We start from the raw sequence: 20,255 nt of genomic DNA on the forward strand, positions 1-20,255 counted from the left end.
CACGTCTCAGATTCTGCCCCAGGTGACCCTCATCCGCTAGACTGCTATCGCCTCATTGTGGTTTTATTTTTCTTTTAATCTTGCATTTTGCTACGGAACCTTGCAGTCGGTCTAATAAGTGGTCACTGTAAATCTCGTCTCCGATTTCTTTCTCTGTGCTGCCTGTGCTGTTTATCTCAAACCTCATGTATGCAGTATCGGCAATAACATACAATAACTAATGAACAGGACCTGGGCAAACAAAAAAAACGAGCGAACGAATGTAATGTTTATCTGGTGTAATATGACAAAATTATCCAAAACAATAGCACTAAAATGGACCAGCCTGTGATACCACAGTCATCAGTCCCTTTAAATGAGGGTAATATTAGACATATTAAGGTGGAGGGGGTCAGTTTTAGAGCATAGTGCATATTGCTATTATAAATGACTGATAATAATACAATTCCATATAAAAAAAGGTGTTTTTTTTCCCTCTGATTTCAAGGTCAAGATTAGCATAGATTAACAGCCAGCAAAAATGCAGCATAATTACAAGGATGCTGAGATGGATTTGTGATGATGTGACATTTTATGCAAAAATGGGTGCAGCTGGAAATCGGAAATTCTGGGCATGTAGCGTAAATGCGAACTTCTTTTTGTTGACATGGTGTCAGATCACACATTATGCACATGCTATATCCTTTTGTGAGCCTGAACCCTATTCCGTCTTTTTGCTCGTAATAATGGATTAATTTTAATACTGTAACGGCAATAGCAATAATGCGAGAGTTTTTCACTTCTGCTGGTCCTCTGAGGCGGAGTGTGCTTTATCCTGTCATACATGCGGCGCCATCAATCATTTCCAGAGGTTTATGGGGTACTTAGCACTGATATGTTTGTAATGCAGCCATCTACTGCATAAGTGGAAGGGAAGATGGATGCATGAGTGATATGTTCTCATCAGCAGCATTAACAGCGTCTGTCACTGTTTGTGTGCCTGTCCGTGAGTCTGACGCTGTCGATCCTGGCACAATACCAAGCCTCGCAGGCTGACAATCTTCCTAATTACATGAACAACTAAGACAGGGCTGCTTAATTGTTTTTACGGCCATGAACCTTGAACTGAAAGAGATTTGGTGCATCTGCTCTTGTTGAGTTTTTTTTTAATACTGTTTTGTTTATGATCTGTTTTAGATTCAGACGCCCCGTTTTAGCAGGACCCGGAAAGCACGAGGAGCGAGTCCAGTTCCTTTGTACGTATTCCGGCGGTTTGGGTTTCTGATAATTGCTCTGTAGGTCCATTCTAATCGCATTAATTTCGAGGCGGCAAACACTAATGAGCTGGTTACCATCGCATATAAGCACTAACGCATTTTAATTTCTTCAAAAGAAGTAATTTCATTTCACCTCAGCTCCTAAAGGATGTATGCAACCAAATAAACAATATGGAAAATGGATCATTTAGCAATCAACAGTTAAGCACAATTACTATTAGTCAAATAAGGATGAAAAAAACTCAGTTAATATGTGCATTGGTATATCATTTTCAAAAGGCTCAGTTTGAAATCCAGCTAAACTCTATCGCGGTGCATCTTTACCTTCACAGCATAACAGATAAATGAGATCCTGAAATGTGCGCGTGATGCTGTTTCTCAGCATGAGCAAACGCCTTCTGTTTTACATTTACAGACCCTCTTCCCAGAGGTTGTTCCCTCCTCGCCCCTGCAGGACAGCCGCCCGCACCTTTAATGGTGCTCCGTCGCGGCCTGCCCTCCTGTCCCTGAACGGACCTTGGCACTCGTGACTTCCTCTGGCTCGATGTTCTGTTTGGACTCTTCCCCACCGCCTGGCCCCCCAGGTACACAATGATCTCCGAGGCAGCTCCAGAAAATTAAAGCCAATGGTCACCTCCCCCTAAATCGAATTCCTTGCACGTTAATCACCATTCCAGTACCTTATATTTGGACCCAGATGTTGAGACTGCAAAATCTACTGTAGCCACTGGCTGTGGTTGTTTCTCTTCTGATTCAGGGGGGTTTAGAAGTAGCAGCTGGGCTTTTACAGCCTTCTGACACGCTGCTTGGTTCTCAGGGGTCCCGCAAACACATCTGTTCCTAAATCACTGGTCATACGGCTTTGAGTCATGCATTAAACGGCTGAACTCTGAGTGTGGCCCATCATTTATTATTGACAAAATAGGTCAAAAACACTGACGCTGGATAGTTTGGATCAGACCATCGTTTTACTGGCCTTTTATTGTCTTATTGGACTTGCCGAAATAGAATTGTCACTTTCACACACATATTTTTAGTAATTGATTATATTTTTGTCAGATGATCTGTTAACAATAGCACGGATTATAACTATGATAATACTGGCTACAAGAACACAAATGGCAGTATCGATAATAATCAATCATACTGAATATAATAAGCAGCATGCAGATGCCATTTTCTGTGGCGAATGCATGCTTAAGAAATACATGTAGGTACCTGAACGTTTTCACTTCAGGAATAATTTTAGTTAGTCTGAAACATTACTTTAGATTGTCGGACTTCTTTAGAGGGAACTATGCACAAAACAATATCATGTTGGTGCTACAATGTAATTGTCCGCGACATTCATAATAATACTACAATGAGGGCCGACTCGACATGGACAGGGTTATAAATTTATATAAGGATGACATACTGGGATTCACATTTTTTGATTAGTACAGCTTCTGCTTTGCAATCAGCTGACATGATGATGAATTATTGCTTTTAAACATCCATCCCAGAGCTGATGACAGACCGTTTATCAAGTATGTTCAAGCACACGGAGTATTTTATATTAGGGTCATTTTTTATATCCTTCACCGGATTAGTTATTTTGAGGTGTGTAATTTCGACCTCTCATGGTAGGAGATTCACCCCCGTAGACATCGCATAATAGGGACGATACAGTGCACAGAGTTTGACAGAGATGAACGGCCAGCAAAGTACATTTCCTGAAAAGTTTTGTGTGTATATATTTCACTTCTGCTTGATACTTTAGGCAATGCGAACACTGTATTCGCTTATATATATTCACACGTTTTGTGTTTAGGTCAAAGAATTCTCCAAGGCAACCTACAGATATAGATTTTCCAAGTCCTGGGAAAATTTCCAGTTTAAGTACCTCCAAAAAACCCACTATATGTCCTGAATCAAGGCCAAAAAATTGCTCGTACTACGAGGTATCTGACAAAACAGTAACTACACGTATCTAAAATGCAGTTAAAGGTTTACAGCGGCATTTCAGATACAGAAACTAGGGCTGGCAGAACCGTTATGTTGCCAAGGTCCAACTGCAACATTATTTCTACCATTTCGCTGCAGTGCTACTTTCCGAAATCCGATAAAGGATACATCATGATTCTCGGAGTGCCTGAGGTGGCAGTTTAGCCCTGGGGATGGGAGTACAGAGTCTCTGCCCTTCTAAATGTCAGTGCACAAAAACATTGTCTTAAAACAACACACACTCATGTAAACAGCAGCATTTTTCCATGATAACTGTGACACGGTGCCGTTCCCATATTTCACTCTACCTGCCCAGTCGTCCGGCCCAACAAGTCGCCCCACCGGGGGCTTCTGGGCTCGCACACACACCAGTTACAGCTTGATTTTCATTTCTAGCAACATGTCCATAAAATCATCCAAGGTCAGTGCAAATTTAAACTTATGATTAGCTCAACTTTTTTAGCGTACTTTATTTCACTGCATTGTACGAAGCCAGATTACTATTTATTGAACATTTACTGATTAGCATCTCTTTTTAATGCATTCATACTTTTAGTAATAATGGCCATTTTGTTCATGAGCTGCTGCAATTTTCTTATAGTTACGGTTAATTCAGTTCTTCGTTAAACCTCATTACGACGCTAGATTACTATTATTCAGTTCTTTGCTTTTTATTATGGTAAAACACACATTCGTATGTGTATTATACACAAAGGTGGAAGGTTCAGGTCCAGGAAGTACAAATCCAGACCAAGATTTTGTTGCAACCGACCAGTTGAACATAAAGAGTCACAGTCAGAGAGAACTCAACTGGTTGGCTGAAATAAAAACTTGGTCTGGATCTGTACTCTCTGGACCACTTTTTATTATACTAAGCCAGGCTACTGCTTTTAATTACTTTGCTATTTCTTAAGACAGGTAGCATGTTCTTGTGACATTAAAATATCCTATCCATTACCAATTGACCTAGTACCATGTTCTGATTTCGTAATACGATTCAGTAGACATGACTATAAATAAGCATTACGCTCATGCACTAAGACGCAAATATGTTTTAAAATACGCTAAATTGGCTTCAGAACTCAGGTCATAAAAACAGATGTACGAATAACCTTATAACACTACCAAACACCAAAATACACATTTATTCCTATGGGGAAGCAAAAAAAACCTCAGCTGTCTGAAGTATTCTGTGCTTAATATCAGGCATATGCAGTAAGCATTTAATATACGTAACGTGACGGTTATCATTAACATGACTGATTGAAGGGTGGATGGAGAGGAAGGGAGAAACAGCTGAGAAAATTAATCCGACCTGCTAATGCATGGTGCCTTCGGACAGGATATTGATAAATCCTTGATTTTCCATTTGCACAAGTACAGATACACGACCAGTCAAAAGTTTTTGCACGCCACAGTTTTTACCACTTTTCCATTAATTTCATAAACTGCAGAATTTTTATTCTTGTTAAACATTGGAAAGTTGAGTGACCAACTATAAATGAAAATGTAACTCAAATAAAACAAATTTGCTTTATAAAATGGAGCGAGTACGTAACAGTGCATGTCTGACATCCTATTAACTGGTTTTGTGATGATGGCACAGTCAAACTCTAGGCTGTCTAACTATAAATGCACTAGTTAACTGTTTTGTCCCATTAAACAGAGCAGTATTTAATGTCCCTTGTAGAAAGAATGCCTCAAATTTTCTCTGCTGTTATGACTGCTAGAGGAGGTTACTTTGACGAATCGAAGGTGTGACATTATCTTGCTAATAGAGGTACTGAAATGGTGAACATAATATACATTTATTTGTTTGCAAAGAATATGGAGTGTAGTTTTAGTAAATGATAAGTAACATGCAAATGTAGAAAATATCAGTGTGTGCAAAACCTGCCAGTGCACATTGCAACACATCTCTCCACCAACCTCAGCTCGCTCTCCATGGCTTGAGAGTCACAGCACCAAGTCCTGAAGCTGAGGTTGAAGGGAGCACAGACTCGTGGCTGTTTTCCTGAAGCTTGAACCAGCGACCTTCCAATCACAGCCACAGAGACTTAGCCCACTGAGCCACTCCACGACACACATGAAGACTCATTAAAATGAAGAGGTGCTGAGATCAGGGTGTTTTGACTGGAAGATGGAAGAGCGCTCACTCTGCTCCGCCTCATGCTGCTTTAACGTCGCACTGTTGCTCGGAGTTTGCGCAGCGCCAATGTAACGTGTCAAGGCTGGATTATGCTACAATAAACATTAGACAAAAGAAGAGTAATAGTATTAGTGCTGCAATACTACACTGTTAATACTGTAATACTATACTAATAATACTGTTTTTAAAATATACTGATTTAAAAAGTATATTTTCTATGTTTTTGCAACAGTATCACTCATTTATGAATTAATATGATTGTATTTTTCCACATTTCATTTGTACTTTTATTAACAGATGGGACGAGAGACTGATTCGTGCATCAAACATATTTTGTACATCACGTGCCAAGCCTGATTACCTGCTTCATGCTGGCTAAGTTCCACTGAAACATTTGTTAGAATTTGCAAAATTGCATACTGCACCCCCCCCCCCCCCCCCCCCAGTGTAGGAAATAACAGAAGCACTGTAAGTAAATGGGGGGAAAAACGCGTTGACTACTAAAAGCATGTGAAATGTTACCTTCAAAGGATGGGAAATCTTCAGGAGAAGCAAACAAAATGTGGTATAATCAGGGGCAGGAGGGGGCAAAGTAAACAAAGGGCAGCCCCACCCTCAACACCAACCAACCAGTGCACCTTAACCCTCAATGGGTCCTTGTCAGAAAGTTACGTTCCAGGTCCTTGGGGTTCAAGTTGCACCCCTATCCAATGGCATATATAATTCAATGGTACCAAGCTCAAATTCAATTAACTAAAGTTAAGATACATTTATTAGTTAACTGCATGATGCTTGCACAGCTTACGCAGTGAGATAGTGCAGTTAAAGGGGTTGCGGCAGTGGGGGGGGGGCAGCAGAGGGGACTGGTCATATAATGCACATTCCGACTGTATCCTCTTGCAGAATGTGTCGAAGAGCTTCAGCTGTGGAATACCTAGCCATGGTGTTATATCTTTTCTAACAGTTGAAATGTAAACAAAACAAAATGGCTGACTTTTTTTAATATCCGAAAATGTTCTAGAATATAATAACATAAAAAATTATAGTAGCAATTATCACTAATTAACTGAATTTGTCGATCATATCAATGTCATAAATTAACCCTAAAAAGGGTTATGTAATAGCAACTGGACTTTGTTTTTCATAGAAGACGTTTTGCACTCCATCCAGAGTGCTTTCTCAATTCTGACTGACTGGCATAGCAGGTTGATGAACCCTGTGGAATCCTCAAGTTGTTAGCACTAGATGGTCACCTGTGGGTTGTTGTTGTTCCTCCTGGCTTTCATGTGTTTCACTGATACCACCTGAGGCCGAGCGTGAACGACTTTGGAAGCGTCTTGGCAAAGTTGAAAGAACTGCATTGTAGGTGGACCGGGAGGACAACTGCTTCAAATGAACGACCGTCGTTGAACAGAGGAGGTGGCCTAAGACGTCTATCACCTACCTACAATGCAGTTCTTTCAACTTTGCCCAGACGCTTCCACAGTCGTTCACGCTCAGCCTCAGGTGGTATCAGTGAAACACATGAAAGCCAGGGGGAACAACAACAACCCACAGGTGACCATCTAGTGCTAACGACTTGAGGATTCTACAGGGTTCATCAACCTGCTATGCCAACCAGTCAGTCAGAATTGAGAAAGCACTCTGGATGGAGTGCAACACTTCTTCTATGAAAAACAAAGTCCAGATGCTATTGCATAACCCTTTTTTAGGATAACCATGACCTGGATAACTGAGAATCTCCACAGACATCTGTCATAAATTAAGTTTTTTTTGGGGTGCATTTTGCACCCCCGAAGAAAGTATGCCAGCGATAATTGACGTCAACACTTTTTCTATCATTTTCTGCATGACCGTATGTAAAACTGGTGCACTTACAATGTCCTAGAGGATAACTGCTGTAATTTTAATAACAACATGGTAGTAGCCATAGAAATGGGCAGGGGGTGCAGAACGCACCCCAAGGAACCATTGAGGGTTAAAGGACTCCCACCACCTCTTTTAACCTTTATCCTTTGCCTTGCCAATACATTTTTTATAAAAAACGTGCCTTTTATTTATAGTCTTATAATTGAGTATGTTTCTTTTGTAGCTTTGCTGAAAGACAAAACATATTTACCCCCCCCCCAGTCACATCCAGTTATGTCCATGTTCCTCCCTGCACTACATCACAAATGTGATTACAGCCCCAGTTTGCTTGAAAGGGAAACTTTACCAGAGGTGTGTTACTGCACTTACACACTGACTTCTGCCTTTTTAAAGAAGGCTAAATAAGATATAAGCTGGGAGATCACCTTTAGAGTCACATACCTACAGTATATGCTCCTGTTTATTTGAGAAACATCTGTAATATTTACATATTTTTTTTCTGAATAGCTCTTGGCAAGGACTCCCGTATTAATGCATTTTATGGCCTGCCTGACCCTGTCAGGCGCTCTCTCTCTCTCTCTCTCTCTCTCTGTGGATTAGGTTTATATTACATTGTGCAAAAAACCTGTTATTTTGATGTTGTGGGGACCCCACAAAGATCTGTGAATCCAACCAAAAAACTAAAAATGCCAAAAGACTCATATTTTGTTTGGTTACTTATAGGTAAGTTTACGGCTGGGTAGGGGTTAAGGTTGTTATGTTGTGATTAGAGTTTTCCCCATATAAATGAATGGAGAGTCCCCACAAAAGTATAATTGCAAACCTGTGTGTGTTTGTGTGTGTGTGTGTTTATTTCCATTCGAGCTCTCTACTCAAGCCCTGTTTCGCGACCTCCTGCTCCCACAGTCCCACCCCACAGCGTCCCACACAGTCCAGAATAACAGCCTGCCCCCCCCCCCCCCCCGGCTATCCTCACAGGCCATGAAGTGAGACACAGGCCCACAGGGCTGCCTGCCCCTTCCCGTCGCCCGCGAGGATAGACGGGGACGGTTTCCCGCCAGGTATAAATCTGCAGGGGTGCGACGGCGACGGCATCCTGGCATGACAGAGGCGCGGCGGAGGGAAGGCCTGCCACATCGAGTTACCGTGGTGATGCAGGCCTGCGGCGAGCTGCTACGCTGACAGGAGCCCTCCTCTGGGGGCTGAAACCGCTGCCTCCCTCCCTCCAATCCCTCAGAAAGGCTCCTCACATTTATCCCCTGACATCAGAATGAAGCAGCAATATTAAATAAAAATACAAAAAAAAGAGAAAAATTTGATATCCAGGAATCTGTAGTGCTACTCAAAATCACCATACTCCTCTCTGTGTATCACTACTACGGCTGTATTCATTAAACAAACAGAAAAAAGGTATTTGTGTATGGTTTTGGCTTCACTTGGATTTTGAACACCGGCCACTCTGTGTATCACTGCTAAGCAGAACTCACCGCACTCGCTAAACACCTGTGTTGACAGTCCCAGTCTGTCACTCAACACGCTGGACTGTAAGCCGATTTGGTGAAGAGTGTCTGACAGATAAATGTAAATGTAAAAGCAGAGAGAAGAGGAAAGGTAGGACGGGTTCACTACCAGCCGCCGGAGACGGTGCAGGTTGCAGGCAGCTGCTGGAGTCCTTTGCGTGGCCAACAGGAATCGGGGAGATTAATGAGTCAAAGAACGTGGGCTTGTGGAGGCGGCTGGAAGGTAGGGGGGTTGTTAGTGGGAGATATGATGGTCACAGGAAGGTGGGGGGTTGTTAGTGGGAGATGTGGTGGTCACAGGAAGGTAGGGGGGTTGTTAGTGGGAGATGTGATGGTCACAGGAAGGTAGGGGGGTTGTTAGTGGGAGATGTGGTGGTCACAGGAAGGTAGGGGAGTTGTTAGTGGGAGATGTGGTGGTCACAGGAAGGTAGGGGAGTTGTTATTTTGAGATGTGGTGGTCACAGGAAGGTAGGGGGGTTGTTAGTGGGAGATATGATGGTCACAGGAAGGTGGGGGGTTGTTAGTGGGAGATGTGATGGTCACAGGAAGGTGGGGGGGTTGTTAGTGGGAGATATGTTGGTCACAGGAAGGTGAGGGGGTTGTTAGTGGGAGATGTGATGGTCACAGGAAGGTGGGGGGGTTGTTAGTGGGAGATGTGGTGGTCACAGGAAGGTAGGGGGGTTGTTAGTGGGAGATGTGGTGGTCACAGGAAGGTAGGGGGGTTGTTAGTGGGAGATATGAAGGTCACAGGAAGGTGGGGGGGTTGTTAGTGGGAGATGTGGTGGTCACAGGAAGGTAGGGGGGTTGTTATTTTGAGATGTGATGGTCACAGGAAGATGGGGGGGGGTTGTTAGTGGGAGATATGTTGGTCACAGGAAGGTGAGGGGGTTGTTAGTGGGAGATGTGATGGTCACAGGAAGGTGGGGGGGTTGTTAGTGAGAGATGTGATGGTCACAGGAAGGTGGGGGGGTTGTTAGTGGGAGATGTGGTGGTCACAGGAAAGCAAGAGGAAGAATAATGAGTTTTCAACCAAACAAGGCCAGACTGCCAATGTGCCAGTTCTGTGGTTCATAGAGAACATGGCTTCTACATGAGGCAGCTCTTGTCTTTCTCTTGGGAGGTCGCTCTACACTGTGAGCCAACCGGCAGAATCTTGACACTTAAAGGCAGTGAGAACAAGCACATTAAACCAGGCAGAGCTTGGTAACTGAATTCCCGTTGCCACTGTTCACTGCGGCGGACAGCAGAGTCGATTTTCCCTGGGGAGGATTGAGCACAGCGGCGCCGGGAATGCCGGGAATGCCGGGAATGCCGGGAATGCCGCCTGCCTGTGAAGCGGAGTCAGGCGGCATCAGTGCCGGGCTCCACATGGCTATCGCCGTCTCCCACCGCAGGAGGGGAAATGGGAAAACGCAGATAAGCAGATTCGCAAACCAGCTCGACAGATGTGTCGTCGGATTGGACTCAGCGCACCACACCAGCTAAACATCTGGGCAGGGAAAACAAGCAAACGGGTCTGATAGAGTGATAAAACCAATAAAGAAGAAAAACGAGTAGAGAAAGGAGAAAAGTAAGAATGCAACTGGGATGGTATAAAGTGCAGCAGATGTCCTCTGCATCTCCTGTGACAAAGTTTGCAAAAATTAGCTACACAGTTTTTCGATACTAAAGTATTTGACAAATCAGCAAAATGTCCTATAAAAATCCATCCATCTGTCCATTTTCTGGACCTACCTGTACACACACACACACAGACACACACACACATACACGTTTGTGTATATATCTTTATGGGGACTCTCCATTAATTCCTATGGGAAATACCCTTATCCCAATTTGACGACCTTAACCCCTACCCAGCCCTAACCTTAACCATAAGTAACTAAAGAGAACAGGAGACTTTTGGCATGTTTCGTTTTTCAATTGCAGGCACAGATTTTTTCTAAAGCAGTTTCCCGAAAAATTGGTCCCTCCAACGTCAAAATAACAGGTTTTTGTCACATTGTGGGGACATAACCACCCCCCACACACACACAGAGACACACACACCATTCACACACCACATATGTCCTATAAACAGGATGGAACAAAATCCATGACTGAATACTTTGTGTCTTTGGGGTTTGATTTAGCAAGGACTTCTGAAGAACATCAGTGGACCATCATCTTTCCGCACCCCTCCATAAAATTAATTTGTATGGTCTGTCCCTCCTTCTATTTCCTGACATTCCATGAGAATGATTTGATAACTGCACTGTGGGAAAAAAAAAAAAGATACGACTAAAGTGATATTTATCTCTTCATGTCAGAAAAGGCTTCAGCGTCCTGTCAGACACGCTGACGAGTTTCCTTCAATCCCACGGACACAGGCCCCCTCCATCGTTTCGGTGACACGTTTCGAAGATCTATCAGTCTCACTAAATGGTTCTAAAGTGCCTCTTATACTGTAGCATGTATTCCAGTGTGTCTAAAAAAAACCACAGACATGCAGCTCAAGTGAAGAAGGAGATTAGAAGGTAAGCGATGTGAGGTTCCTCATGAAACATCACTGTGGCGCGCTGCAAAGGTGAGTGCTGGCTTATTTTAGCCATGTTTGGGATACAGCCCCCAGTTGCAGCTGCCGTCCTGTCCCGTTAAGTCAGCAGAGCACCTCAAGGTCGACGCTTTTGGGAGGCTGATATCACAACGGCCGCGCGGGGGTGTTACGTAATGCGAGACATCGACACTAACCCCCCCCCGAAAACCAGGCCTACTCCATTGCCTCCGGTGTCTGTGAAAAGTAGACCGTTGGGGTGCATTAAAATGCCCTCTTTGTCGATGTGCTCTATTTTTATTCCCCCCCCCCCCCCCCCTTTTGCTGTGTTTCTGTTTCGACTCGGATGAAACATTTCACCTTCAGCTATTCCCAGGTTCAATTACGTGTCTGATTTTTTTCACTCACGCGGAAAAAAAGTTGACGTCAACCACGTGGCATTAATCTGTGGACGTGTCTGAGAACACGCAAATGAACAGTTCCTAGAATGCACCTCCTGTAAAAACACATCTGTTACATGCAGATCCACTCATATTATATGCAATTATGTCATTCTGTATTTATGTACATATGTGCCAATTTCATATTCCTGAAGATTAGATCTCAGCATGTTTCCTTTTCCTATGTTCACGTAAACATTGCTGACACATGTACTTGTCAGAATTTTGAACTTTTTGGCCCTTGTGGCTTTCCATAGTAAAAGTTATCTATACAATATATAACAGATAATGATTGTTGGCCAGAAAAACAATTTGATCTGCAGCCACAGAAACATCGATACATTATTTTTTTCTCTTCTTCTAGACTGCGTAGTTATACCCCCATCTTTCTGCACTTGTAAACATAAAACACTAAACGGACGTAACATAGTGTGTGTTTCCATACTGTCTATAGATATATCTTACATCCTGGCACCATAAAATAAACATATCAGAAAATGAATCTACGACTAGCAACGCACAAGCCTATCTCACTATCCTGTAACAATTCTTTGCTTGTGAATGCAATCGTTTATCAGACCCATGGTAATAAATCGCTGCACCTTTCCTCTGTAAATCTTCGCCTTGTTTCAAAGATAAGAAGAGCAATTGAGTTATTGAGCGAGTGGTTTAAGATTTAAGCTCTTACTTTGGCCAAACACAAAAGGACTGACAAAAGAAAGGATTGGATCATGTTTCATTACCAACGGCTCCTTTGCCTTCCTTCAATCTGCATGTACGGCCGTGCAGAGGTTAACCTCAGGTCAGGAGGCCATAAAACTGGCCCATCTCGATGTTCACTGGATACGTGTGTTTCTGGGATTTCCGTTCTCAGAACATTTTTGTGTAAGTAAAACTCCCCCGAGCAACAGGTACACCAACCTTAAATGTTTTCTAGCCTTAATCGAAAGGAAGCTATTATCTGGAGCGACATAATTTACATTACAGCTGCTTTTAACTGGTTTAGCAGATGGTTTTATCCAAAGCGACATACATTTTTAAGGGCCTCACTCAAGGGCCCAATGGTGACATGAGTCTGCTGATCATGGGATTTGAACCACTGACCTCCTGACTCACTGAAACACACATTATGTACATGCTAATGGGTTGAAAATATGAAACAACCTCACTAGTATGAAAATAATTTAATGTCATATGCATAATGATATATGTTAATATAAATTAAAATGGAAAAGAGAGTCCATCCATCCATCCATCCATCCATCCATATACTATAATCGCATATCCTATTCAGGGTAGCGGGGGGTCTGGAGCCTATCCCAGAGGCAGGGAGCAACCAAAGATGGGATGCCAACCCATCACTGGGCACCATCACACACTGAAAAGAGAGTCATAAATGCAAACAGCAAATACACATCTGACAGATTCAAAAAGCCACAATAGGGACAGAGTTAACAGTGAACCACTAGTGAAATAATGTCACACACAAACATAAAGAGAACCCAGCTGAATAAATGAACCTACAGCCCCCACTCCGTGATGCACTCGGGCCACCGCGTCAGCCTCCGACCCGCAGCATCCCCGGAAGGAGTTAACTGAGACGGTAAATGCAGCGTGTAGCCACTAATGGAAACAAGCCGAGTTTAAGAGCAGGGAAAATGAGAGGAGCTCAGGGCGGTTGGAAAATAATTACGTGCTCTATTCGCACTTGTCAAATAAAAACAAAAAAAAATCCTGCATTAAGAGAGTGAAAACGGCGAAAATCGGTAACGGAAAGTAGGAGCCTGAAGGTGATAGAGGGACAGGGGGGGTGAAAATATAGGTCTTCATTTTATGGGGTTATAAATAAGGGCCGGCCCATATATTAATTGGGGGCGGGAGCAGAAAGTCTTGAGGCATACAGGGGGAGGGTGACATTTCCACCTGTATGGAGTGTGGGTTAAAGGCTACGCATGATTCCGATACTGAGTCTACTTCGCTGATACATTCTCACAGATCGGTCCACGCTATCCTGCGGCCAGATGTGGCTCCGTGGGAGCTACAGGAGTGGCAGTGGTGGGCATCGTCTGGATGCGAAAGCAGTTAACATTTCAGGTTAATAGACCTTGAGGTACATTGTGGTTTTTCACACGGCCCATAAACATTTGTTTGGAATATGAGACACGGCGCACTTTGCTCGTCGAGATCTGTGACGCGCTAGAAAAGGAGTCAGAGTCACAGCCTTGCTGCTGTCCATGGTTCTGAAAATAGCTGAAAATAACGGAAAAGTCCAATCTGTGTGTCATTCAGTGTTTGATTCACCATCAATGGGAAAGAGATTAAAAATATATATTAGTTATGTTTTTTGTTTTACGCCAATGGTGGATCTATAACATAAAAAGATTAAAAGACATCAGAATTATGGCCTTCATTATTTTGTTGACAAACCAATGGCATTAATTATCTGAGAAGGTGCACAGTGATCTATGTCCTGAACATACTTCTGTAGCCACTTGTCCCATTAACGCTCGAAGGGGGGTCCGAAGTCTATGCCAGAGGCTATGGGTGCAAGGCAGGGAACAACCCAGGATGGGGCGCCAACCCATCGCAGGGCACAAGGCAGGGAACAACCCAGGATGGGGCGCCAACCCATCGCAGGGCACAAGGCAGGGAACAACCCAGGATGGGGCGCCAACCCATCGCAGGGCACAAGGCAGGGAACAACCCAGGATGGGGCGCCAACCCATCGCAGGGCACAAGGCAGGGAACAACCCAGGATGGGGCGCCAACCCATCGCAGGGCACAAGGCAGGGAACAACCCAGGATGGGGCGCCAACCCATCGCAGGGCACAAGGCAGGGAACAACCCAGGATGGGGCGCCAACCCATCGCAGGGCACAAGGCAGGGAACAACCCAGGATGGGGTGCCAACCCATCGCAGGGCACAAGGCAGGGAACAACCCAGGATGGGGCGCCAACCCATCGCAGGGCACAAGGCAGGGAACAACCCAGGATGGGGCGCCAACCCATCGCAGGGCACAAGGCAGGGAACAACCCAGGATGGGGCGGCAACCCATCGAAGGTCACATTTACACACCATCCACTCACACACGCACACCTATGGGCAATTTGGTAACTCCAAGTCACCTTAACGTTGTTTTTTTGGACTGTGGGGGGAAACCGGAGTACCCGGACGAAACCCCATGACGACACAGGGAGAGCATGCAAACTCCACACACATGGAGCCATGGCGGAGACTCGAACCCTGGTCTCAGAGGTGTGAGAGAACAGGTCTGTCCACATACAGATACTGAACCCGGTCACTGGTGACTTAAAAACGCAGCGACTGGGCTTTCATGTTGCGCTCAGTAACCGCCAAGTTCCTCAGGATGATGGGGTCTCCTACCACTCGCATTCACTGACCCTTTAAATGGAACAGCGACTCTTCACGGCCTTACAGTTGAACACAAAACAAACTCGCTGTAGTAGACCTCCCCCCCCCCCACCCCGTACACACACCTCCCCTGTGTCTCAGACACTAGCCCCCTCCATGCTATTCAGCTTACATGGAGACTTGCCAACAAAGCAGAACTCTCCAGGGGCTGTACATGCGTAGCATGTGCTAGTTGGTCTATTACGTAAACAAAGCTGGTGGCTGCTTCTGACTGTAACACGCCTTTCAAGGCTGTCACAGACACCGGTGTCTTCCATGAGATCTGCCCGGCCTTTCGTCAACTACATTCCTATGGATGCTGGACGGACAGCAGAGGCGAGGCGTAGCTACAGGGCCGGAAGTCAGACAATAGTCCGACAAGTTAATCGCGGCTCTGGACGGATCAAAAACCATGTTCCCTGCCCCACAAACTATCAGAGAGTCATTTTCATAAGAGCTTAACCATCCATTTTTATTTAATTGAACCAGAGTAACATGATTGCAAATCAGCTGAATGCAAAAGCCCGCACCGTTGTCTACATGGCGTGTAACACCTACGCAACCTGGAACAGCTTCAGTCCAGCCGATGTAATTATATCTATCATAACTGCAAAGACCGTCTGCCTCCATGTATAAGAATCCTCCAACAGTCAAGATTATACAAACGCCATCGCTCCAGGAACGTCTGTCTGCTTCAGGAAGGAGGGACACCATAGGATCTAGGATCTGCTATTTAAGAAGCTGGTCCGGAGAGAGATCCCTTTGAGAATGTCACTGACACGGAGGGACGGGGTGAACAGATAGACAAATAGCACGTTTTTATTCCATCCGCCCAGGACGCTCGAGTCCACGCACGCGGGGCAAGTTCGGTGTACACCTGGTAATTGTGGATTACCCTCCAGCAGAAAGCCAGCCCACCGCAACGCAGCCATGCAGCAAATCCCCCTTAAAGCCACTAGACAGAGACGCTTAAGGGAGCGAGATACGGGCCCCGGAACATTCTGCTCTGCAGAAACAGATGCCACTCTTGAGGGGAAGGAGAACGGCAACCGAGGGCTGCCCGGGGAATGTCTCCGATGTCCCGCAGGCTGGATATATTAGCTTTTAGTGGCGCATAGCTGAGTCTCTCTGGGTAAACGCAACGGCAATGAAACATTCTGCAGGACCCTTTAAGTTGGCAAAAAATCAGAAACACACCAACTTGCAGTGTTTATTTTTCTACATGATTTCCATGACAGTCCAACCTTAGAAGAGCAGTTAAGTTGAAGAGGGGTCATTGCACTAAATGGATGATCGTACATTGATTAATGTTAGCATGCCCAGGGGGGGTTGGGCAGTCTATTGACCTTGTTTTTTTTTTTCTCTCTACTTGCAAGTTTTTGGTTCCTCTCCTCTGTTGTCATCCGGCTATCTTTCTTTCATTTCTTTGTCTTTCCATTTTACGTCTCTGTATTATTCTGTGTTAATGATGCGGTAATGTATCACAACACACCCACGTAACGCGCTTTGGGGTGACTCTGTTGTGAAAGGCGCTATATAAAAATAAATTGAATTGAATTTGGAAAATGAATGTGAGTTGCGCAGTGAATCCTCGGTCACACTAATGAAGGCTGTTTTTTGCACGGAAGATCACCCAGTGACTTTCACCGAAGGATGCCGGGGATGATCTTGGCTTCTCGAAGCACGCCGGGCAAGTCGGCGAGACTCGTTCTTCTCCACGCTACTTCCAGCCGGGTCCGGCACTCCTAGCTAGCCGTCTCTCACAATCCCCAACTTAATTAAAACATTGGATCGGCTCCTGCAAAGCGGAGAGGCCTTCTCTGCAAATTAAAACGATATTTAGGCAGCAGATGCTGTCTTAATGATTTAATCATGCCTTTACGTTGGCTATGATTTAAAACAAAAAAAAAAACCTGCATGAGCTTAATATTATTTGGATCTGCTCTTGGCGCCGATATCGAAAGGTGCCTTATTATTCTCAGACAGCTGTTTCCCCATAATTCCCCATCACAGACATCTGGCGACAGTGAAACAGAAACGCTGCACATCCACTTCTGCCGATGATTTCATCATCATTTATGTAACGAAGTGTGGTGTTGTTAGAACAGTCCGGAATGGCCTTCAGCACCCTGCGAACAAACCGCCCAGGAACAGATCCCAACGCTCTGAGACTTCGCCCACATTCTGCCTACACCGTCACATCAGCCGCCCACCCCTCCCCCATACCTGGGATCATGTTTGAAAGCGTGTTTTATGGCCAAACGCATCATATCTCTGCATCTCGACATCTACCACGATCTCGGATTAACTGGCACTAACTCTGACGCCCAAACAGCCTTCATTTTCCTCTATGTCTAAAACTCTGGATTTTTTTATTTTTTTTATTTCATATACTTGCTCCAATTTCTTGAAGAGTCACCAGTGAGACCTCCCATTAAAATATCCCACAGCAATTTTAAGCAAGGAAATCACATTTTGGTGTAAAACACTTGCGTGCATAAACACAAACATCTCATCGCACCCATTTAACAAGCTGTGAAAAAAATTTATATTCGCCCCACTACTGCTAACCCGCGATATGAACGCATGGCATTAGCAGTATGTGGGTAGAACATCATCTATCAATATCCCGGTGCGACAATATACAAAATAAAAATTACAGCAGCAATAGAATATCAGGCATAAAAACCCAGTGAGATCTCGTTTTCATTATCTGCTAGGTATGGAAGAATCCCCTTCGTATCCTGCCTGTCCCTCCACCAGTCCCAGGAACCAGTGTCCTGTTTACAGCATTCCGTGTCTCGGAGCGCTGCCGAATTGCTTCCCGATCAGGCCCGACACATTTGACATCTGAAATTCCATTTCACACATGCCCTTTAAAAAAGCACTTGGATAGAAACGTCAGTTTGAAGCCATAAGCCGTGGCACAAAATCGAGGGCTGGATTTAAATCAAAGCGCAGACGAGCCACGGCGCCCGTGTATCGATTTCCGTTAAGCCGGCGAAGAACTAAACCCCTCCGTCCTCAATATTCAAATCTCAATATTCAAAGAAGGCTTTGTTACAAAATGCTTCCCTGTGAATTGTACAAAACCCTGTGGAATGCATCCAAAATTCTTCTCGCAGACTTTTTTTTCTCCCCACATTCTATCTTTTTACACGCTCTAGGGATACAATTGTCAGACAATTTAGTTGGCATGCGAGTCGCTGGAGCGAAGACAGAGATCTACTGAGGGAGAACAAACACAAACAGTGTTCAGTTCATACCTGCTGGTGGGTCTTCGGCGAAAAGGATTCCATAGAGTTGAAATTTAGGGCTCCTTGGAAGTTGTGCAGTTTCACCAAAACTTTTGTAGGTTTCAGAATCTAGAGAAAGGAAAGGGGTGAGGAGAGAAAAGATGACCTTAATGAAGTCTGAGAACCTCAGAGGTCCAACCTCTCAGAAACCACTCCCAAGAAACTAACTCCTCCGGTGAATTGGGCTTCCACTGCTGGCGATAGTGACAAGCTCTTCGAGGACCAGCACAGAGATAGTTAATCCTCTAATCCTTGAACAGTTAGAACAGGGTTATTCAAATTACGGTCCTCGAGGTCTGAGCACCGTTTTCCAGCCTTCCTTTACCTGTCAGTCAGGTGTGAAGCCTCTGACCAATCAGAATCAGTAATTATCAAGCTAACTACCTGGGAGAACTGAAAACAAGGCCTGGATTTGGAATCTAGTGGCCTTATTTGAAGAGCCCTGGGTTAGAACCTCAATCTTATAAGGTGAGATGGAATATTCTAAATGAGTGTCAATGAAACTCAAAGGCATTCAAATGCATTTACCATTATCTATTAATGTCTATTAAAAATGGAACTTCAAAACTCAACATTATCTGCTAGCTACATACTAGCAATACCCATGGAAATCTCACTAAATAGTCTGTTTTGTGTCCTAATGGACAAAGTACATCAACTTGCACAGAACAAGAAGTGACTTTTTGTGAGATTTGCCTAAGCTGATGCATGTAATTGCTGAATGCCTCCATACGATGAAGTTAATTGCCTTTAAAGGTAGATTATTTTATACCGTTATGGCTCTTGTCCATATTACTGAACTGTCGCGTTAATTGTTGAGCCTGAAGATTGATTTCGTTTCTGTTTGATGCGTCATCCTCGGTCATATGGAAGGGGTTTCTGGCCACTGGCCTAAAGACAAAGCTTCAAAAATTCACAGAGCACCACTTCATCCCTGGCCAAAAAAAAAATCAGTTGCTCTCGTGAAGCCACTGAGTTTATCGTATTTCACAGAAGGCCGTGATTCGACGAGTGCCGAAACGCTATGGCAACCGAGAGGAGGACATCCGGCACGGCGAGGACGCGAGCGAGCGAGCGATGAACGACAGCTTACAGAGAAAATGTCAGTGGCGTTCGCATCCTAACGCCCCTCTGCAATTTCACAATCTCTGTTAAAGGGAGGCAGCATGGACACGAGAAATGTCAGACTGGAACGATTCAAGGAACACAACACCGTAACGTGATAAGATCCTCACAATCATTTTTTTTTTTTGCCTTTCAGGAAACACGGTGCGCAGAGAGAATTGGCTGTGAGGGCGAAACACGAGCAGAAAGGTAATTACGACGAAGCAATGCGACAGTGAAGTCAGGGCTCACTACCCGCTAAACGTCTCAGCAGATACCGGGCCGGAGCAGCCCGACGAAAACACCGGTGAAATACGGATGGAGGTGTTCACAGGCGATGTGCAATTTCATGTTTGCTATACGATCTTAAGGCAAAACGAGCAGGCAAACCCAAACACCTGATTTTGGATCGAGATATTTCTGTGATGATGCCCGACTCAGAAGCAAAATGTTTCCGCCTGACTGTAATCCAAATATTTTGATAATGCTGGTTTTATTTTGGTATTTTGCCTGAAGAAAAAGAAAAAAAAAACATTTCACACCCCCTTACCACTTAAAATTACCCCATGATACAGAGATGTAATTTGTACAGCTTACTTTTTGAATGGACACTGCAATAGTAAATATCCATCCATCCATCCTATAACTACTTGTCCAGTGCAGAGACACAGTGAAGCTGAAGTTTACACAA

At 44.4% G+C, this 20,255-nt stretch overlaps 1 protein-coding gene across 8 annotated transcripts in view; it reads right to left on the reverse strand.

Annotated features, from left to right (window-relative positions):
- lingo2 (leucine rich repeat and Ig domain containing 2) overlaps positions 1-20,255 on the reverse strand; it is a 285,847-nt gene that overhangs the window by 120,577 nt on the left and 145,015 nt on the right. For 7 of the 8 annotated variants that reach the window (XM_023822226.2, XM_023822230.2, XM_023822228.2 and 4 more), the window contains one exon: positions 18,431-18,529. The exons of the other annotated variant lie outside the window; for it this stretch is intronic. In XM_023822226.2, the coding sequence (XP_023677994.2) occupies positions 18,431-18,529 (99 nt within the window). The remainder of the gene's footprint in view (positions 1-18,430; positions 18,530-20,255) is intronic. 8 annotated transcript variants of the gene reach the window in all.

Source organism: Paramormyrops kingsleyae, chromosome 12 (genome assembly GCF_048594095.1).
Source record: "Paramormyrops kingsleyae isolate MSU_618 chromosome 12, PKINGS_0.4, whole genome shotgun sequence".
Lineage (NCBI taxonomy): Eukaryota > Metazoa > Chordata > Actinopteri > Osteoglossiformes > Mormyridae > Paramormyrops > Paramormyrops kingsleyae.